The 23,484-nt window shown below is 39.3% G+C and overlaps 1 protein-coding gene across 1 annotated transcript in view; it reads right to left on the bottom strand.

Annotated features, from left to right (window-relative positions):
• The window catches only part of LOC111973784 (integrin beta-2), a 31,055-nt gene extending 7,835 nt beyond the window's left edge, over positions 1-23,220 (bottom strand). The window contains exons 1-15 of the mRNA XM_024001199.2: positions 23,115-23,220; positions 11,881-11,929; positions 11,680-11,777; positions 10,357-10,561; positions 9,634-9,804; positions 9,151-9,392; positions 8,622-8,780; positions 8,302-8,397; positions 7,995-8,084; positions 7,606-7,740; positions 2,682-2,875; positions 2,188-2,420; positions 1,750-1,969; positions 1,222-1,433; positions 789-955 (exon numbers count right to left, since the gene is read on the bottom strand). Of these exons, the coding sequence (XP_023856967.1) occupies positions 789-955; positions 1,222-1,433; positions 1,750-1,969; positions 2,188-2,420; positions 2,682-2,875; positions 7,606-7,740; positions 7,995-8,084; positions 8,302-8,397; positions 8,622-8,780; positions 9,151-9,392; positions 9,634-9,804; positions 10,357-10,561; positions 11,680-11,777; positions 11,881-11,926 (2,268 nt within the window). The 5' untranslated portion in view covers positions 11,927-11,929; positions 23,115-23,220. The remainder of the gene's footprint in view (positions 1-788; positions 956-1,221; positions 1,434-1,749; positions 1,970-2,187; positions 2,421-2,681; positions 2,876-7,605; positions 7,741-7,994; positions 8,085-8,301; positions 8,398-8,621; positions 8,781-9,150; positions 9,393-9,633; positions 9,805-10,356; positions 10,562-11,679; positions 11,778-11,880; positions 11,930-23,114) is intronic.
• Between the last annotated feature and the right edge of the window lie 264 nt (positions 23,221-23,484).

Raw genomic sequence — 23,484 nt, 5'->3', positions numbered from 1 at the left:
ATTTAACATGATACAAATTGTAAAATAAAAAATGGAGAAAAGCCTGGGCATGCATACATCAGCACATTTAGTTTTTTTGTCATAGCACTACACAGCTGATTCAAATAATCAAGTAATCATCAAGCATTGCACCCTTTGGGGTCCCCACTACCGAGTTGGGAAACACTGGCATACATCAATTCGGCAGGTTCGACCCTACATAAGCCTATAGCTTGGGTCTCCAAATTTCATGCACACATATTATAAGGGTACACAATCAGAATTCTGATCGGCACTGCTATTTATATCCCATTTCACTGTGCAGTACATGTCATGTTGATATGATTTTCAGTTTGCTTCCATATGGCTGGTTTCACATTAGTGTCCAGGAATCATAAGGAAAAATCATCTAAAACCATTGTATGCGTATTTAAAATTCCCTTCTCCAAATGGATTACTAATTTACATCGCTCTTATTAATAGACCTTACAAAGTTGTACATTACAGTGCATGGAAAATGGTGCTATTTCTATCAGAAAAAAAGAAGTAAATGCTTTTTCCATTTGGAACTGGTAGGTTCGCTAGATCTTATTCCTCGCGCGTAAAGGTGGTAGAATTATTAGGGAATTAATTCAAGGTCACATATTAATTTATTCAAGCTCCACTTCAAACTAATAGTGGGTGAATAGTATGTTATTCTCATGCTTAAGTTCTTTGTCAGAATACGCAGAGAGAGAAAAGCGCATAAAAAGGGAATAATGAATCTGGGCCAAAGTGATGATTTCTATGAAGTAGCAAATGTCACTCACCGGCATCCACTTTCCTTTCTTCTGCTCATTCTCAAACCTGCGGAACTCCTTCACGTCTCTCAAATAGAAGATGCCTTTGATGATGAGCAGGATCACTAAGCCGATCAGGGCCACGGCCGCAATGGAGCCTCCAATGATGGCGTAGATGTTTGGCAACTCCGGACACTCTAAAACAATTATGACAGACATTAACAACCATACATTTTTAAGCAGTCCTGCAGTCCTGGAGACGTTTACTGTGAAAACATTTGGTAGCAAACATCTCTCGGACCCTGTGATTCAGATGCTTTCAGTGTGACTTGGAGGCTTTATCTTGATGCCCATCAAACAACGTGGTCAGTCAATTAAAACCCCAGCAGACATTTCTGTTTTCTGTGGGCAATGAAGGTAACATGGGGATACTTTTTAGTTGCACAAGACATACGTCTCTTACCTCTGGTCTTTAGTATCTGGGCGGTGTAGTTGTCCTCTCCATCCAACTGTTTAATGGTAAAGAACACCCGACAGTTCTCCACATCCCTCACGTCACAAGGCTTACCAGGTGGCAACGTCTCCACCATATCAAATGTATTAATACTCTTACAGGTCTGGGAGCAGTTCTTACTGAACGGGCCTGTCTGAAAGCCCAGACACTCGATGCACTTCCTGAAAATAGAAGAACGAGGTAGAGAGTGGAAAAATTCCTCGCTCAACATTTTGTCTTCTCCCTTAAGGACTTCAACACATGCTTTGGTTCAAAAAACCCTCGTTTTGAGTAAGATGACAACACGCAGAAATTATATTTTTAAGTGCTACATTCTATTCTACCAGTCATCCTTTACGGTCAATGGTAACCATCTTTGTTTGTCTTATGGTTGTGATGCAATTTAACATGTACACGATGGATCCAACAACATTACCTAAAGGGGCCAGTGAAGACAGTGGTTGAGTGAGTGAAAAAGGTGGGCCCAGGCCGTCTTACCCCTTGGTTATACAGGGAGTCTGGCAGGCGGGACAGGTCAGACAGAAGGGCCGCTGGTAGCCCTCGATACACTTGCACTGGTTACACTGGCATGTGCCCCTGCCGCTGCACACACTCCCGCTTGGTGTGCGACACTGCTCGTCCGACTTCTTGCATTGGCAGGCGGTGCCCTCGTACCCGGGGTTGCATTCGCAATTTTTACAACGGCATTTCCCGTTCCCTTCAACACAGAGACGTGATTTTACGTCAGAATTCCTCTTTGTATTGTTTTAATACTTCACATGTGTACCCTCAGTCATAATGAGACTGTCATTAACAGATGGCAGGTGTCCTTTCTATTGTACTGTATATATATTTCCATCTATATTTCCAATGTTTCTGTATGTATCTATCTATTTTTTATTTATTGATATTTTCATATATTTTATCAGACTGCACCTCCACACAGTTTGTTCTGAAACTTCTCGCAGCTCTCGTTTTCACACTCGCAGTGCGTGCCGTAGTAGGTGCTGCCGCCTTGTAGGGCATAGCACTGGCAAATGCCACACACACAGTCCCCTCGTCCTTCGCACTCCGTGCCGTTGTCCTTCCGGCACGCCGCCCTCAGAGAGCTCTCGTCCTTCTCCCCAATGGAGCACTCGCACCTCTGACCCACGAAGCCGGCTTTGCAACTGCACAGAGTTGGGAGGAAATAGCCTACTGTACTGTTTGCTTGTGAAGACTTTACATTCACAATAGATGGATCATATCAATCCATGTTTCTCAGAAGTCCCTTAGTTTTACAGGTGACTCAATGCACTTCTAGGAGGATGAAGGGGAAATCATGCATCATACATTGGATTCAATATTGACTATATCAACATAATTGGAAAATATTGTGAAAACAAAAACGCATGCTATTTGTTTTATATCCCAGCCAATGCCTGCCTTACCTGCACATGCCACAGTTGACTTTGCCCTTCCTGTTGCAGTCCCTGTGTTCCTCCTCCTTGGGGTCATCACATTCACACTCGCAGCGAGTCGACAAGCTCACCTTCAGCTTGTCTTTTATGCCCAATGGGCCAATCAGAAAAGACATCTCCCTGTCTATACATTCATCTGCTGTCACTGTTACGTTGAAAGACACCTGAGAGGAATTCAGGAGACGCAATGAGTAAATTTGTGGTATGTGTTTGGATAATGTTTTTTTGCTATTTATTATCATTTAACTAAATGGGCCTAAAATAGTGTGTAAGAGTGTAAAAAAATATTGTATAAGATCATACAAAATATTTTGCTGTGACTCTTATGTGGATGATGTTAAAAATATGTGTTGGTCTGATGTGATTAATAAGTAGCATCCAGATGCTGCAACTGATGAATTTATGAAATTGCTTCTTCCAATTATTCATAAACATGCACCTGTTAAGAAACGGACTGTTGGAACTGTTAAGGCTCAATGGATTGATGAGGAATTGAAAAACTGTGTGGTTGAAAGAGATGGGGCAAAAGGAGTGGCTAATAAGTCTGGCTGCACATCTGACTGGCTGACTTACTGCAAATTGAGAAATGATGTGACTAAACTAAAAAAAGAAGAAGAAGAAACTGTATTATAAAACCAAGATCAATGATATAAAGAATGATGGAAAAAAACTTTGAAGTAATTTAAATGAAATTATGGGCAGTAAAACAAATTCAATTCCATCTTTCATCGAATCAGATGGCTTACTCACCAATTATTTTAATGATTACTTCATTACATGTAGCAACGTGTGCAAACTTAGGCAGGAAATGCCAACAACGAACAGTGAGCCATTGTATTCATGCATAAAAAAAACTATGAAAGAAAAGCATTGCAAGTTTGAATTTTGTAAAGTTAGTGTGGGAGAGGTGAAAAATGATTGTTATCGATCAACAATGACAAACATCCTGGCATTGATAACTTAGCTGGAAAGCTACTGAGGATGGTAGCCGACTCTATAGCCACTCATATCTGTCATGTCTTTCATCTGAGCCTACAGGAAAGTCTTTGTCCTCAGGCCTGGAGGGAAGCCAATGTAATTTCGCTACCCAAGAGTGGTAAAGCGGCCTTTACTGGTTGAAACAGCAGACCTATCAGTTTGCTGCCAGCTCTGAGCAAACAATTGGAAAGAATTGTGTTTGACCAAATACAATGCTATTTCTCTGTAAACAAATTAACAACAAACTTTCAGCATGCTTATAGAGAAGGGCATTCAACATGTACTGCACTGACACAAATGACTGATGATTGGTTGAAAGAAATTGATAATAAGAAGATTCTGGGAGCTGTACTGTTAGATTTCAGTGCAGCCTTTGATAATATTGACCATAACCTGTTGTTGAAAAAACATACAGTACCAGTCAAAAGTTCGGACACACCTACTCATTCAAGGGTTTTTCTTTATTTTGACTATTTTTTACATTGTAGAATAATAATGAAGGCATCAAAACTATGAAATAACACACACGGAATCATGTAGTAACCAAAAATGTTAAATAAATCAAAATATATTTTATATATGAGATTCTTCAAAGTAGTGTCACGATCGTCTACTGAAGAGAGTGAGGACCAAGGCGCAGCGCGTGAAAAGAACATCTTTTATTCAGAAGAGAGAAAACATGAAACGAACACTATACATAAACTAAACAAACGACCATGAAGCTATAAACGTTGTGCACACACACACATGCTACAAACGTTCAAACATAGACAATTACCCACAAACACCTAAAGCCTATGGCTACCTTAAATATGGCTCCCAATCAGAGACAACAATAACCAGCTGTCTCTGATTGAGAACCAAATCAGGRAACCYTAGACTTTCCTAAACACCTACACTCAACCATAGACAATCCTAGACACATACACTCAACACAAACCCATACACTAAAACCAACACCKCCTTTACCATAATAAACACCCAAAACACAAACATACCCCATGTCACACCCTGACCTAACTAAAATAATAAAGAAAACAAAGAATACTAAGGCCAGGGCGTGACAAGTAGCCAACCTTGGCCTTGATGACAGCTTTGCACACTCTTGGCATTCTCTCAACCAGCTTCATGAGGTAGTCACCTGGAATGAATTTCAAATAACAGGTGTGCCTTGATAAATGTTAATTTCTTTCCTTCTTAATGCATTTGAGCCAAACTATTGTGGTGTGACAAGGTAGTTGTGGTATATAGAATATCACCCTATTTGATAAAAGACCAAGTCCATATTATGGCAAGAACAGCTCAAATAAGCAAAGAGAAACAACAGTCCATCACTACTTCAGTCAATCCGTAAAATTTCAGGAACTTTGAAAGTTTCTTCAAGTGCAGTCGCAAAAACCATCCAGCGCTATGATGAAACTGGCTCTCATGAGAACCGCCACAGGAAAGGAAGACTCAGAATTACCTCTGCTGCAGAGGATAAGTTCATTAGAGTTAGAAATTGGAGCCCAAATAAATCCTTCACAGAGTTCAAGTAACAGACACATCTCAACATCAACTATTCACAGGAGACTGTGTGAATCAGATCTTCATGGTCGAATTGCTGCAAAGAAACCACTACTAAAGGACAGCAATAATAAGAAGAGACTTCCTTGGGCCAAGAAACACGAGCAGTGGACATTAGACTGGTGGAAATCTGTCCTTTGTTCTGATGAGTCCAAATGTGAGATTTTTGGTTCCAACTGCCATGTCTTTGTGAGACACAGAGTAGGTGAACGGATGATCTCCCCATGTGTGGTTCCCACCATGAAGCATGGAGGAGGAGGTGTGATGGTGCTATGCTGGTGACACTGTCTGTGATTTATTTAGTATTCAAGGCACACTTAACCAGCATGGCTTCCACAGAATTCTGCAGCTATACGCCATCCCATCTGGTTTGCGCTGAGTGGGACTACTATATCATTTGTTTTTCAACACGACAATGACCCAACACACCTCCAGGCTGTGTAAGAGCTATTTGATTAAGAAGGAGAGTGATGGAGTGCTGCATCAGATGACCTGGCCTCCACAATCACCCGACGTTAACCCAATTGAGATAGTTTGGGATGAGTTGGACCGCACCGCAGAGTGAAGTAAAAGCAGCCAACAAGTGCTCAGCATATGTGGGAATTCCTTCAAGACTGTTGGAAAAGCATTCCAGGTGAAGCTGGTTAAGAGAATGCCAAGAGTGTGTAAAGCTGAATCAAGTCAAAGGGTGGCTACTTTGAAGAATCGAAAATCTAAAATATATTTGGTTTGTTTAACCCTTTTTTGGTTACTACATGATTCCATATGTGTTATTTCATAGTTTTGATGTCTTCATTATTATTCTACAATGTATAAAATAGTAAAAATAAAGAAAAACCCTTCAATGAGTAGCTGTGTCTAAACTTTTGACTGGTACTGTATGTGTTATGGCTTTTTAACCTCTGCCATATTGTGGATTCAGAGCTATCTATCTAATAGAACTCAACGGGTTTTCTTTAATGGAAGCTTCTCTAATGTCAAACATGTAAAGTGTGGTGTACCACAGGGCAGCTCTCTAGGCCCTCTACTCTATTATATTTTTACCAATGAACTGCCACATGCATTAAACAAAGCATGTGTGTCCATGTATGCTGAGGATTCAACCATATACGCATCAGCAACCACAGCTAATGAAGTCACTGAAACCCTTAACAAAGAGTTGCAGTCTGTTTTGGAATGGGGGGGGGGGGGGGGGGGGGGTACAGTAATAAACTGATCCTGAACATCTCTTAAACTAAGAAATTGTTTTTGGTACAAATCATTCCCTAAGTTCTAAACCTCACCTGAAACTGGTAATGAATGGGGTGGCTGTTGAACAGTTGAGGAGACTAAATTACTTAGTGTTACCTTAGATTGTAATCTGTCATGGTAAAACATAAAGATTCAATGGTTGTAAAGATGGGGAGAGGTCTGTCAGTAATAAAGAGATGTGCAGCTTTTTTTTACACCACACTCCAAAAAGCAAGTCCTGCAGTCTCTAGTTTTGTCTTATCTTGATTATTGTCCAGTCGTGTGGTCGAGTGCTGCAAGGAAAGACGTAGTTAAGCTGCAGCTGGCCCAGAACAGAGCGGCACGTCTTGCTTTTCATTGTAATCAGAGAGCTGATATAAATACTATGCATACTGTACCAGTCTCTCTTGGCTGTGAGTTGAGGAGAGACTGACTGCATCACTTCCTCTTTTTAGAAGAAACATTAATATGTTGAAAATCTATGTTTTGTTGCATAGTCAACTTACACACAGCTCTGAAACACACACTTACCCCACCAAACATGCCACCAGGGGTCTTTTCACAGTCCCCAAATCCAGAACAACAGAGTACAGAGTTGTATAGAGCCATTATTGCATGGAACTCCGTTCCATCTCATATTGCTCAAATGAACAGCAAACCTGGTTTCAAAAACCATATAAAGCAACACTTCATGGCACAACGCCTCTCCCCTATATGACCTCGATAGTTTGTGTGTATGCATTGATATGTAGGCTACGTGTGCTTTTTTTTAAATTGATGTAGTTCTGTACTTGATCTGTTCTTGTCTATTAATGTTCTGTATTATGTCATGTTTCATGTTTTGTGTGGACCCCAGGAAGAGTAGCTGCTGATTTTGCAACAGCTAATGGGGATCCTAATAAAATTCCAAATACCAAAGTATAACACTTTATAATAAATGTCACTAATTAGCCATTCTGTTTATTATATTGCTTATAATTACTAGAAATGTACATAAGTGTTTACAAAAAATGAAATACATTTTACTGTTTTGTCAATAGTTGATTAATACTTCAGTTATTATCAAGTGTTACCATATCATTTTTTGGTATGTGATAGTCTTTTACTTCTGAGCTCTTACCAAATCTCGTACTTTGACGTTATCACAGACCCCCTGGTCCCCTGCGGGTCCCCCTCCAGGACAGAGTGGAGTGTAAGTGACTCTCACATTGTCAGGGAGAGCATCATGAGTCACCGTCACTTTGGAGGAGAGCCTCTGTGTCAGACACAAAACCGTCTCAGAGTTGACACCAATGCTAAATCACCAGAAATAAAACATCCCAAGCAAATCCAAACTGACACTTTATTACTAGAGATACTAGAGGTTTATGATAGAAATCAAGTAAGGTTCTACACATTAAACACATAGTTATTGGAGTACCATCTTTTTTTWAAAGAAATTTGTTAAATGAATAAGAAAAAATTATAAATATATGAATAAGAATTAAACAAATATTGTAAATGTCTTACATTGTAGGCAGCTTGGATCAATTCAACAACATTTTTGGAGTCCTCTGACAATACTCCCACCTCAGACTTGGGGATCATTCTACTGAGTTCCTGGAAGATAGTTAGGCGAGACAACAACACATCACAATCGAATCAAGTACATTTTCCCTCAACAGAGTATTTTTTTGTTGGGGGGGGGGGGGGTCATGCGTACTGTGAGAGTTGGCAGTATTAATAAGTTACTGCATTACATATGTTGGCGTTTATAACAATAGAAAAACTGAGGAAGAAAAAAAGATCGAAAGATAGAACGAAAGAGTCCACATACCCTGTATACATTCTCCATGTTCTTCGTCACAGCAAAGATTGGCTGAATGTTGTTCTTCTCTAACTGTGTAGCCACTTGACCAACAGATGGGTAGTCCTACATACAGAGACACTTAACTTGTACAACCTCAACAATGTAATTGTTTAGTACCAAAAGGGTTGGAATATACAGGTTTTAGTTCAGTCCAGTGATGCTGTTGCATTCATTACGTATTTTTTATATTCTCTTATGGTATTTTTCATATCCAGTACAGTATATCAAAGTCTTGGTTGAGGACCAATCATATTGATCTGAATGTGTCCCATGTCACCATCACATACCATGTCATTGCTCTTAGTGTACAACTTGTTGTCCATGTAACATCMCTCGTCGTTGGGCTCCAGTATGCCAGCCAGCTTGCCATCCCCTGCCATGTGGAAGCCATCATCGGTGGTCAGGACGATTAGCCGAGTGCTACTATTCCTCCAGCCAATCCTGTCCTGTGGAAAACAATTGGAGGCTTCATGTAAAATGGATGGAAAAGATGCGAAAAAGTCTACATCCCACATTGGAGTTTTTTGGWGTCACACTCACAGAGGAAGTGTGAGTCACTTTATCTACTGTTCCCGCATGCAAGCCTCATGCAGTGCTATGTTCAGCCTATCATGTGTGAGGGAGTGTTGTGTCTGAAGACAGCAAAAAGAGATTGGTGTTACAGAAGTGGACTACCTCCCCATCTATCTACAGTATGTACTTATCTATGATACACTATGCTGCTTTGACAATAGGCTAAGCAAACATTATATTGATGTTCAATGTCAGTATGTTGGTTCAACCWATTTTTGCCCTGTGGGATTAGACTACTCTTACCCCACATACTGCAGCCTGCATGATGGCGTCCAGCGTCCCTTCAGGGGAGTCCAAGTTCCCAGAGATGCGCTGCTTGTCTACCTCCTTATTAAAGTCAGCTTCGTTCTCTGTCATGCTAAGAACATGCCTGTAGCCAAAGGCAGGTTGACAGAACTMCTCCTTTTCGGCGCATGGCTTCTTCAGCTTCTCTGGGTTGGTGTTAGTGAAAGGCAGGACAGTCTTGTCTACGAAAGAGCCGAAGCCTGCAGCAAAAGATAAAGGTTCTAAAAATAAGATGAATGGACACTCATAGATAGATTAGGAATTGAGGCTGAGACAGACCTTGGTTCAAATACTATTTSAAATCATTTGAAATACTTTAGCTCTGCTGTTGGAATGGAATTAATAGAAACGTCCCAAAAGGGTAAATCTCACCAACCTGGCACCCAAGGTATGCTAAACCAAATGCGAATAAAAGAGTAAAATAATATTTGATGATATCACCTATRCGCCCTTGTTTTGTGATGCCTTGCAGAGCTTTAAAGAGCTCGTTTCCCAGAGTCTTGATGCTCCTCAGATCGTCCTCCATGGAGTAGGAGAGATCCATCAGGTAGTAGAGATCAACAGGATAGCCCTCCACTCTCCGAAAGTCCAGCTTGAACGTCCGAGGCAGCCCTGAACAAAGCAAAATCAAGGTGAAAACTGAAATCTCAAGCACATAAAAACATGTAAAGTCAAAAGCACATGATGATAATGTGATATGATGAAATTTTGGTTATTTATTTGCTATTTTAAGATAATTTCATTCTGTTTGATTACTTAGGGCTACTTTTAATATGTTCCAGACATAAAGTTGGACAGGGGGCATAAAGCAAAGATGAGGTATTTACTGCCACATGCAGTTATGGAATGATTGCTGAGGAGTGTAATTAATTGGCAGATCCCTGGTGGTGACCTGGATGTAATTRTGTGATCCTTCCTTAACCCATAGGAAGTCCCACCCAGTTGACTACTTCAAAATGCTGAAAGTCTATAATGGCGCTGCCCATGCTAAAACAGGCTTTTAGTCCTTCATCCAACTACATGATTTTATCCATTTTCAAAACATGGCAGTCATCTTAGAACCCAGTTTGGGCAGTAATGCACCAGTAACATTGGAAGCCATCCACCGTTAAACTCCACCGAAGAAGAAGAAAAACCCAATTTGGCCATTTTGAGAACACCCACCTGGTCTGAGCTTCAGACTGACCTCCTGAGGACGCAGCTGGATGGGTTCGTCCTTGACAAATGCATCGGTGGACAGGGCGGTGTTCTTAGTCACAYTAAGGGTATTCTGGGGGGATATGATGTCTTTTTCCTTGCAGCCCCTCTCTTCTAGCTGAGCCCGGGTGTCACAGCGAGCTGCTTCTTGCTCACCTGGCTTGGTGAAGTTCTGGGATTGGGACAAACATAAACTCTGGATTTAAAATAAGTGTGTTTGGATTGATTTTGAATGGTTAGGGCCCTAAGATATGTCAACCATGTCTGTAGACGCTCTATCAGACTTTCAACAAACTATCCTGTAACTCACAATTGTACTTGTTCTTCAGTTGCCCATTCTCTGTAAACGTTGTTGCAGTTGACTGTCCTCGTGCACAGTTACACATTTAGATGTAAATGACTATTATTCAAATMATGGAAATTAAATGTGCTCTTCACATGCATATGCTAGCACACCAACCCACATACTGTGGCTTAACACCTTCATGCATATTCTCAGCTCTGTTTGCATACACCCCGCTTTACATAGACAGCCAAATGCATAATGCTAGCACCTAGCAGCGGTGTWAAGTAATTAAGTACAAATAATTTCAAGTAATACTTAAGTCATTATTTGGTGGCTTCTGTACTTAACTATTCATATTTTMGACAACTTTTGCTTTTATTCACTACATTCCTAAAGAAAATATTGTACTTTTTACTCCATACATTTTCCCTGACACCCAAAAGTACTCATTACATTTTAAATGCTTGAGAAAAAGGATGAGAAAATGGTCCAATTCACACACTTATCAAGAGAACATCCCGAGTCACCCTTACTGCCTCCTATCTGGCGGACTCACTAAAAACACATTTGTCAATGATGTCTGAGTGCCATCTGGTATGCTTAACATAAGGAATTTGAAATAATTTATACTTTTACTTTTGATACTTAAGTATATTTGACCAATTACATGTACTTTTTATACTTAAGTATATTTGACCAATTACATGTACTTTTTATACTTAAGTATATTTTAAACCAAATTCCTTTAGACTTTTACTCAAGTAATATTTTACTGGGTGACTTTCACTTTCACTTCAGTCATTTTCTATTAAGGTAATGTATCTTTACTTTTACTCAAGTATGACAATTGGGTACTTTTTCCACCACTGACACCTAGTGTACCCACACAGCTTTTATACATACGTGGGAACTCACAAAGGTGTCAGCATTTGGGCCCACACCTTACTCTCGTAATTTACGTCTCTAGTTTTAGCACTACTATCACACATATTTGTGCTCCTCACCAGTTGTWTGCACCACGTGCAGTACGCTCCTGATCTAATGCAGTCGCTGCAGGAGTTGATCACCGTTTTGGAACATACTTCCACTTCCTGGGAGAGAACTAGGGTAAACACACACACACACACACACACAGGATGACTCTCATTTTGTCATTGTGAGACTTTTCAATATCAAGAGGGGATTTGATGACTGTAAAAACTTACCACCTCTGCCCATCAGCAGGAGCAGGAGAGACACACACTTATACATTTCCTGGTYACAGAAAGAGGGAACAGCCGTCAGTCCATCAACCTTGACCATGTCGAAGACTATTACAGGCACACCTATTAGATCCAGTGATATATATTTGACCATTCAAGGACCAGTAAAAGATGCATGCGCTGTAGATYAACATACACTTTAAGAGCTCCTACACCATTACAATCTGATGCACATTATATGGCCAATGCTCTGTCTGAGCAAAAACAATCTGGGTGGATGTGATCAACAGTCTCACTTTTTTAGGGCATTTGAACTTAATAAAACTGAGATGGATCCATTAGAAGTTCAGAGTTAAAGAAATGAAGAAAAAAAGAGAACGTCAACAATAGCCACCACAGTATCGCCAGGCCTGGAAACTTTCACAAACATTCACACCCACAGTGSTTGTTGTTAATCTACAGTATCTTCAATCAAAACTCCTTGCAGTCAAGATCATYATAAATTGTTCCAAGTAAGTGTTTGCTGTGCAAATTCCAAAAAGAGGAAATGTAAAATACATCCACAGGGAAAAGCACACGCAGGATATCAAAGTTATATGCTTCATATTTTCATTTCTGTAGAGCTAGCACAAAAACGGGTGTCTAGAATTAAAGCAATATTTCAAACTCTAYAAGTTGGACTTAAGTAACTCTTTAAATATATGGCTCTGGTATTTATTAGCACTGGTTATAATGATTATGTGCTCGTTCTGTTTGTGGCAATGGAGACTACTATTTCCATAGTTACTTGTTTTTGTGGACTCACGGCATCACACCATTACAGCGTTGAAGTTGGTGCATGGTTATACACTGTGTTTTGTGAATTCATTACTTTAAATATCAATTTTGCTTAAATGACACTTAATCTTTTCTCATAGAGGAATCTATAGTTCCACTTTCTGTCATTGGGCTGCTATAATGGAAATTAGTGAGCAACACAGATAGTGTAACGGCAGTCGTAAGTCGAGAAGGATCGGACCAATACGCAGAGTGGTTAGTTTCCATAGTGATTTAATAATTAACATAAACAATATGCGATACAAAATAACTACCGTGACAGTCCTGTGTGGCGAAACACTGACACAAGAACAAACACCCACAAACACACACGTGAACCCCGGCTGCTAAGTATGATTCTCAATCAGGGACAACGATTGACAGCTGCCTCTGATTGAGAATCATACCAGGCCGAACACAAAACCCCAACATAGAAAATAACACATAGACAYCCCACCCCAACTCACGCCCTGACCAACTAAATAAATACAAGAAAAAGGAAAAACAGGTCAGGAACGTGACAGATAGAGGGTTTGTATACGGAACTAATATACATAGACAAATCCACTAATATGAATGGAGAGACTAAAGGAGATAAAACGATCGTTCCAAAGCATAGCTGCTGTTACAGCCTGAATGTACAATGGATTAAACTTTGGACTCACTCTGTTTGCAATAGTGTTTAACATGATTTTAGAATAACTACCTCATCTCTGTAACCCACACGTACAATTACATGTAAGGTCTCAGTCGAACAGTGAATTTCAAAAACAAATTCAACCACGACGACCAGGGAGGTTTTCCAATGCCTCGCAAAGAAAGGCAACTATTGGTAGATGGGTAAAAAAACAAACAGACATTGAATATCCGTTTGAGTATGGTGAAGTTATTAATTACGCTTTGGATGGTGTATCAACACCCTTAGCCACTACAAATATGCAGGTGTCCTTCCTAACTCAGTGGCCAGAGAGGAAGGAAACCACTCAGGGATTTCAACATGAGGCAAATGGCGACATTAAAACAGTTACAGAGTTAAATGGCTATGATAGGAGAAAACTGAGGATGGATCAACAACATTGAAGTTACTCCAAAATACTAACCTAATTGACAGAGTGAAAAGAAGGAAGCATGCACAGAATACAAATATTCCAAAACATGCAACAAGGCACTAAAGTAATACTGCCAAAAATGTGGCAAAGCAATTAACATTTTGTATTCAGGAAAAAAAAAGTTATGTTTGAGGCAAATCCAATAGAACACATTACTGAGTACCACGCTCCATATTTTCAAGCATAGTGGTGGCTGCATCATGTTATGGGTATGTGTGTAATAATTAAGGACTGGGGAATATGTCAGGGAAAATACATTATGGAATGGAGCTAAGCACAGGCAAAATCCTAGAGGAAAACCGGGTTCAGTCTGCTTTCCACCAGACACTGGGAGATGAATTCTTTCAGAAGGACAATGACCTAAAACACAAAGCCAAATCTACACTGGAATTGTTTACCAAGAAAACAGTGAATCTTCCTGAAAGCCGAGTTACAGTTTTGACTTAAATGTACTTGAAAATCTATGGTAAGACCTGAAAATGGTTGTCTAGCAATGGTCAACAACCAATTCGACAGAGCTTGAAGAATTTTAAAAGGAATAATGAGCAAATGTTGCACAAATCCAGGTATGGGAAGCTCTTATAGACTTAACCAGAAAGACTCCCAGCTGTAATCACTGTCAAAGGTGCTTCTACAAAGTATTGACTCAGGGGTGTGAATACTTATGTAAATTAGCATTTTTGTATTCCATTTTCAATACATTTACAAACATTTCTAGAAACATGTTTTCACTTTGTCATTATAAAGGTATTGTGTGTAGATGGGTGGGAAAAAATACATTTAATCCATTTTGAATTCAGGCTGTAACACAACAAAATCTGGACTAAGTCAATGGGATGAACACTTTCTGAAGGCACTGTAAATGATGAATTACTGTTATTTATCCAGGTGGGTACCTAAGAACAAAAAAACTATAAAAATAAAACACCCAGTGAGGTATAGCTAGCTTGTTGGTTATTGGAGGACAATCATACAATACATATGAATCTACATAGACTTATAGTGGCTTGCGAAAGTATTCTTCCCCCTTGGCATTTTTCCTATTTTGTTACCTTACAACCTGGAATTAAAATAGATTTTTGGGGGGTTTGTATCATTTGATTTACACATGCCTACCACTTTGAAGATGCAAGATTCTTGTGAAACAAACAAGAAATAAGACAAGAATACTGAAAGCTGGAGCGTGCATAACTATTCACCCCCCCCAAGTCAATACTTTGTAGAGCCACCTTTTGCAGCAAATACAGCTGCAAGTCTCTTGGTGTATGTCACTATAAGCTTGGCACATCTAGCCACTGGGATTTTTGCCCATTCTTCAAGGCAAAACTGCTCCAGCTCCTTCAAGTTGGATGGGTTCCTGCTGGTGTGCAGCAATCTTTAAGTCATACCACAGATTCTCAATTGGATTGCGGTCTGGGCTTTGACTAGGCCATTCCAAGACATTTAAATGTTTCCCCTTAAACCACCCGAGTGTTGCTTTAGCAGTATGCTTAGGGTCATTGTCCTGCTGGAAGGTGGACCTTTTTTTATATATTTTTCACCTTTATTTAACCAGGTAGGCCAGTTGAGAACAAGTTCTCATTTACAACTGCGACCTGTCCAAGATAAAGCAAAGCAGTGCGACACAAACAACAACACAGAGTTAACAAATATACAGTCAATAACACAATAGAAAAGTCTATATACAGTGTGTGCAAATTAGGTAAGATAAGGGASGTAAGGCAATAAACAGGCCATAGTGGCAAAATAATTACAATTCAGCAAATGAATCACTGGAGTAATAGATGTAAAGAAGATGAACGTGCAAGTAGAGATACTGGAGTGCAAAGGAGCAAAAATAAATAAATAGGTAGTTGGATGGGCTATTTACAGATATTGGTTCCGAACCTCCCTAAAAAGTTACATATCACGGGGGCTATTTGATGCTAATGCAGTACGCCACAGGATGTTTTTGTGCTGGTCAAGGGCAGTCAGGTCTGGAGTGAACCAAGGGCTATATCTGTTCCTGGTAAAAAAAAAATTGAATGTGGCATGCTTATTTAAGATGACGAGGAAAGCACTTTTAAAGAATAACCAGGCATCCTCTACTGATGGAATGAGGTCAATATCCTTCCAGGATACCCAGGCCAGGTCGATTAGAAAGGCCTGCTCGCTGAAGTGTTTTAGGGAGCATTTGACAGTGATGAGGGGTGGTCGTTTGACCGCTGACCCATTACGGACGCAGGCAATGAGGCAGTGATCGCTGAGTTCCTGGTTGAAGACAGCAGAGGTGTATTTGGAGGGCAGGTTGGTTACGATGATATCTATGAGGGTGCCTGTGTTTACGGATTTGGGGGTGTACCTGGTAGGTTCATTGATAATTTGTGTGAAACTGAGGGCATCTAGCTTAGATTGTAGGATGGCCAGGGTGTTAAGCATGTCCCAGTTTAGGTCACCTAACAGCACAAGCTCTGACGATAGATGGGGGGCAATCAATTCACATATGGTATCCAGGGCACAGCTGGGGGCAGAAGGTGGTCTATAGCAAGCGGCAACGGTGGGAGACTTGTTTCTGGAAAGGTGGATTTTTAAAAGTAGAAACTCAAATTGTTTGGGCACAGACCTGGATAGTATGACAGAACTCTGCAGGCTATCTCTGCAGTAGATTGCAACTCCATCCCAGTCTCAAATCTCTGGAAGACTCAAACAGGTTCCCCTCAAGAATTTCCCAGTATTTAGRGCCATCCATCATTCCTTAAATTCTGACCAGTTTCCCAGTCCCTGCCGATGAAAAATATCCCCACAGCATGATGCTGCCACCACCATGCTTCACTGTGGGGATGMTGTTCTCGGGGTGATGAGAGGTGTTGGGTGTTGGGTTTGCACCAGACATAGCGTTTTCCTTGATGGCCAAAAAGCTCAATTTTAGTCTCATCTGACCAGAGTACCTTCTTCCATATGTTTGGGGAGTCTCCCACACATCTTTTGGCAAACACCAAACATGTTTGCTTATTTTTTTCTTTAAGCAATGGCTTTTTTTCTGCCRACTCTTTCATAAGCCCAGCTCTGTGGAGTGTACGGCTTAAAGTGGTCCTATGGACAGATACTCCAATCTCCGCTGTGAAGCTTTGCAGCTCCTTCAGGGTTATCTTTGGTCTCTTTCTTGCCTCTCTGATTAATGACCTCCTTGCCTGGTCCGTGAGTTTTGGTCGGCAGCCCGCTCATGGGAGGTTTGTTGTGGTGCCATATTTTTCCCATTTTTTAATAATGGATTTAATGGTGCTCTGTGGCATGTTCAAAGTTTRAGATATTATTTTATAACCAAACCCTGATCTGTATTTCTCCACAACTTTGTCCTTGACCTGTTTGGAGAGCTCCTTGGTCTTCATGGTGACGCTTGCTTAGTGGTGTTGCAGACTCTGGGGCCTTTCAGAACAGGTGTATATATACTGAGATCATGTGACACTTAGATTGCACACAGGTGGACTTTATTTAACTAATTATGTGACTTCTGAAGGTAATTGGTTGCACCAGATCTTATTTCGGGGCTTCATTGCAAAGGGGTGAATACATATGCATGCATCACTTTTCAGTTCTAATTCTTTTGAATTTTTTTAAACAAGTAATGTWTTTCATGTTACTTCACCAATTTGGACTATTTTGTGTATGTCCATGACATGAAATCCAAATAAAAATCTACTTCAATTACAGGTTGTAATGCAACAAAATAGGAAAACGCCAAAGGGGATMAATTATTTTGCAAGGCACTGTATGGGGCTGAAAACTATGCTCAATGTAGAATCTCCACTGAGAGTACTCTTAATACAGGAATAGGTTTGATCTGGTTCTGGGAAATTGGCCCATACGAGTCATTCTAGCATTACATTAATCCATGACATCCACCATCTCAGATTGATCTGTAATTGTTTCTTTACTTAGAAACAGGTAAGATTGGCATTCCTGAAACATTACGTTGTTGAAATATTATTTTATCTCTGAGAAATTAAGCTAATTAATTGCACCCAAATTGGTCATGTTACAGGATTCAGATAATATTCAATAAATATATGTCAAATTAAGAGTCAACATCCACAGGCACTGCATATGTACTTCTATGGTAAATCCTTCAGAAGAGGACAAGATAAGCTCACAATATAGATGTTCCGCCTATAGAACTATAATGCCAGATGGCAGCTTGATTGACCCATGAAAAGTATGTGATCATCAGCAAATGAAACATTCATCCAAACATGGCAAAAGATTCAACTCCTTATATTACAAGGCCTAAATTCCAAAGGTATTAGATTACATTTTTATTTTATTTAACTAGGCAAGTCAGTTAAGAACATTAAGAACAAATTCTTATTTTCAATGACAGCCTAGGAACAGTGGGTTAACTGCCTTGTTCAGGGGCAGAATGACAGATTATTACCTTGTCAGCTTGGGGATTTGATCTTGCAACCTTTTGTTTACTAGTCCAACACTCTAACCACTAGGCTATTGTCATGACGTTGGCCCGGGGGTAGGTTTATGACAGTCATAAATACCTCTTTCCCCCCTTTTCCCTCTCCCTACTATAACTGATGTGACATAAGAAAACCCATTGGTTAACATAGAGATTCTGAGAACATCAGAAGTTGGGGGGGAAATGAACTATATTCTGGTAATCCGACCAACTGAACATATGTGGTGGTACTTAAGGTATATTATGTCAGTTCGGTTGCCCTCTGACACATTCTCATCAATGATAGAATGACAAAAACTCTACTGTGGAAAGTCTAAACGTCAGAGGTATCGGATTCACATGGAATTGTTGTTTAATTCAAATGTTTGAATATGAAATTATTTGTGAAAGAGATTAAATGTAATTTTAGCTTCCAAATGAGAGATCTGGGCTTTCATAAGTTTTCCTCTGCTCACAGTGGCCCGCCCCTGTGAAGAGACATGGGTTATAAACTTTTCAGACACACCCCTCTCCCTCCACTATAAAAGCCATTGACAAAAATATAACTTCCTGTTCCGGGGACACTAGGATGACGATCCGGTGTCAGAATGGTTCAGATAATAACTACAGAACTAAGCCAACAGCAGCATGGACTTTGGTTGTGAATGGTATGAACTTTGAACTCGTATTCACTACAGAAGGGATACCTCCTAGCCGTTGAGTTAGCAACAGCTGCTACAAACGTAGGTTAGGAAGGACAGTCAGAGTATCCCGTCTACTACACACGACGTTACTCCAACGTATCCAGTGARRACCAGAGACATTCTTCAAAGGACAGAGGACTCGGGTTGGCGATACGGTCTTCCATCTASCACCAACCTACTGAAGCMRAGCTCAGAGTAAATATTTATTGCATTTTCCTTTTTCAAATGGGCGGTAATTTAGAATGKATAAGATACTGTATTTACGATAACACAGCTTCGCCTATGTTCCAGTCTCCCGCTCTTTCACTAAAACCCAGCCCCCCCCTTTCCTTTGTGTAACAAGCTGTCATYTCTATTCCGCCCGCWAGGGACGTTTTRRTMWWMYKSGMAKTTTGTYATCAAGTTYTGATTTAATTGTGTATGTGTGTTTCTGTGTGATTAGTTAGGTATTTAGTAAATAAATAATTAAACCCAATTTTGTATTGCTGATTCAACTTGTTAGCCAGGATTCTTGCAGATAACAAAGGATTTACCACTTTCAGATGAGACTGAATAAAATGACGATTAATGTGACTGCTATTTAGTAAAATATTACTAAATCTTTAAGAGTTTATTCGGAAAATAACAGCTCTATAAATATTATTTTGTGGTGTCCCTCTCTAGTTAATGAATATTTACATGATTAGTTCAATCAGGTAATATTAATTACGGAGAAATTATTTTATAGAATAGCATGTCATAGCAATTAATCTGGCATAGTCAAAGACACGACACTATGCTGCCACCCCAGATACAGTACACTAGAGAACAAAACTGATTTGCTTTCATGTAGGACTGGCTTGAATTGTGAGGATGATCACACAATACATTTTCATAATGAGCCAAATCTACTGGTTTTCTACCCAAAATTGTAAAGTAAATGTTGTGCTCTATTTAATAAACACAAGAGACCAGCAAAATGGATAACAGTGTGGTGGTATAACAGGAACAGCGTCATCTAGTGCTCAGAACCTGGTATGTTATGGTAAATAATGGAAGTGACATCAATGACTAATTTCTCTGATCAGGGGAAAAAACATCACCAGATTCACAGGGAGTACATTACATAGTATGGATAAGCAATACTCCAAGCCACAGCTTCATACTACTTGTCAGACATAGAGAATGATACTGTATAATTGTTGTTGGGGTGTGAGGGGGTCCGTGTGTGGCTTTTGACCATTTGTTTTTGATTCCTCATGTTTTACTTATACTTAAATGTAGGAAGATCCAAATTGGATGTTGGGTACTACATGTATTGAATATTATCTGAATCCTATAAATGAAAATTGATKATTTGGCTTATTTTCTCATTTGGCTTCTGGGCTATATTTGCTTAAATTAGCTTTATTTCTCAGAGATCAAATAATATTTAAACAAAATAATGTTTCAGGAATGCTAATCATATATGTTACTAACTACAGAAATTATTTTAGAACAATGTGAGACGGTGGGTGTTGAAATCCTCTTTCCTTTGATTTTTAAGTTGGAACGACCCATACTCTTGTGAAATGTCTCACTTCTCAAATGGTTAACTAGCAGTACTTAAGCAAGTCACTCCTCTCCTTATAAGGCATGAGCAATCATGATCTTCTCTTGCCTCACTATCATTTCGTAAGTGGTGAGTAATCCGCCACAAATATGTGTCAACTAAATGGGTTAATATTAGAAACATTAAATGCTCAACTTTAGGCTATAGAGAAACTAATAATATCCAGATAAAACAGGCTGTGAGCTTTCATTTGTGATACTATTGGATGGCTACTGTCATTTTATGATATTCTACATCATTTATAGTTCATCGAGAGTCTTTTTATCATTGCTTAGTAGTTTTTTCTGTTCCTCCAAAGACATGGCATTAGAGTCACAATGTTAGTTCCTCTTGCAAATGTTTATTTGTATATGTATTGATAAATCAACGAAATGATCTCATATGACAGTTAAACATTGGGTCAACGTCAGCTGTAAATAGGTCTTTCTAAAAAAAAAMAATGGGCCAAAGTGTGACATTGGGATAAACATTTCAAAATGGGTTGAAACGAAAATATTCAAATTATTACCTCATTCTAAAATATGTGAGAATAATGTGGACATTGCCTGACAAAATATTATGTTTGTTGCATGTATGGCGATTTTTCTGTCGCCTATGTGGCCGACACAGGCACACAATACAGCCATGAATTGCGCTAGCTTTAATCTCACCATTTGAATCTCACCATTGCTGTTTTTATAATGAGAAATTGACCATAAACCAGGCTCCCTTTTCAATAGAAGGATTTGTATGGAGAGCCAAGTTGAAGCCAGCATTACCTGTTGTCGTCCTCATAATAACCGCACGACACCCTTCAATTGAAGTGACGGGAAACAAATGAAAGTGGCCATCTCTCACAAAAACGGATCAAAAATGAAATATTGGCTAATTATAAGGGAGCAGGAGCTTATAKATTGGCTACAACTGTTCAAGCACCAAGTTGAGGAAATGTCTGGTTTACAAGGTAGGCCTATTCCAGTACTTACATTTTTTAGCTCCAAATTCAAGTTAAAGTAGGCTTCTTCAAGCCCCTTGTATTGTTTAAAATTAATTGCAGGTGCAACATGGAAAAATAAATATATTTGTCATGTTATTTCATTACCAGATCATATTGTGAATTAGCCCTCTAGGCTATGTATTTTGTTGTCATTATATCCAGAATAATTAATAGGAATAGCGTTGGGTGTCGCACAATAGTTTATCCTACACAATTGCGTACAGTTGACTCAGTGTCCAATCAGAGGAATAAGAAACGTATGAAAACAACAGCTGTTCGTCACTTGACTGTCATTCGGGAAATTCCTTCATAGATTAGATGATGATATGTGAAAATATCAAGGCGTAACAAATCAGCTGGACACCAAATGCGCATTCAATAAGTATTATGCATAATTATTGAAGAACCACGTTAATGACAGTATCGATGCACGTTTTAGTATCTTTCATTTAGAGGCATTTGATTTTGCAATTGCATTTATTATTTTGAATTAGTGTGCCTATGAAAACTGTTTTCACCCCGTAATATAAGAAGACACCAAATGTTACATAGTTACACTGCATTTCTGAGATCTCTATACAAAAAACACCTAGATCCAGGATTATTACAGGSTTCAAGTTCAATGTCTAATTTAACTGATTAWTGCTTAATATATGATATAAGGACAACTTACAATGCAAGGWCAGAAAAGTAATACAAAAGGAAGGAAGAGAAGCCCTGCRAAGGTACACAATAGTAGACTTTGGTAGACAGAAGGTGCTCTATGACAAAGGCCATGCCGCTGAAACACGTCAGAGTTTTAACATTTTGTTTCCTTTGAACGTGCCATACAAATAAAGGCATTTTAATTATATAATTAATTATATGAAGAGTGGCCTTGGTCCTCCTTTCTTTTTGATGACAGAAAAGTGATGTTTATGTCACACGATTTTGGACCAATCCATCACGACATCAACCACGATAAAGGATTAAACATAGGTTTTAAATCAACTCGTGAATTGTATTGAATATAGCTATGATTCCCCCTTATATCTCAATGTAATGACATTWAAAAAATTGGCAGATTTTATAGAAAGAACCAAATATGTGCTGTAGTATATAGAATAATCATACAGTATATGGCTCAAGTGTAATGGTTATCACTTTTACACCCCACAGAGCTTGGTTCCTCTCTAGATTTCTTCCTATAGTAGGTTCCTGTCTTTCTAGGGAGTTTTTTCTAGCCACAGTATTTCTACATCTGCATTGCTTGCTGTTTGGGGTTTTAGGCTGGGTTTCTATACAGCACTTTGTAACATCTGCTGAGGTCAAAAGGACTTTAAAAATACATTTGATTGATATATTTTATATAAATCCTTATAGTCGGGTAATTGTAAATCCTGAACCTAAATCGTTGATCTGATATGCCACAAAATCACATTATTTTTMACTTTGATCAACTCTAGTTTAACACATGAAAAACTAGTATCTGTATGCTTTTCCTAAAGATAGAATGTCCCATTTGATACATTTAGTAATCAGTTATAAAGTAGGCTCAATAAAAAGGTTATTGTGCCCAGTGACCTTACACGAATCAACAAACATACATCTTATATACAGCAGTAAGGATGCTACTCACGAAAGTCAAGGTGCTGCAGCTCCTACGTAACCCTCAACTCACTGTCATGGGTGTGTTCTCMATGCGGCTTACTGACTGCTTGAGGTGAATGTCAGTTAGCTTGTGAAACACAACCACCCACATGACAGGAAGGCTATGGAGGGAAATGGTATGAYCATAGAGGAAGTGTACAAAACACTATTAAAGAACCCCTGCTCTTTCCATAGACTGACTAGGTGAARCCAGGTGAAAGCTATAATCCCTTACTGATGCCACTTGTTAAATCCACTGCAACTCAATCTTAGAAAGGTGTTCTAAATATTTTGTACACACAGTGTATAATATAATTAAGCAATAAGGCCCGAGGGGGTGTGGTATATGGCCAATATAC

This window comes from Salvelinus sp. IW2-2015, linkage group LG2 (genome assembly GCF_002910315.2).
Source record: "Salvelinus sp. IW2-2015 linkage group LG2, ASM291031v2, whole genome shotgun sequence".
Classification (NCBI taxonomy): Eukaryota; Metazoa; Chordata; class Actinopteri; order Salmoniformes; family Salmonidae; genus Salvelinus; species Salvelinus sp. IW2-2015.
Note: the sequence above shows the minus strand (reverse complement) of the source record. Positions and strands in the feature narration are given on the sequence as shown.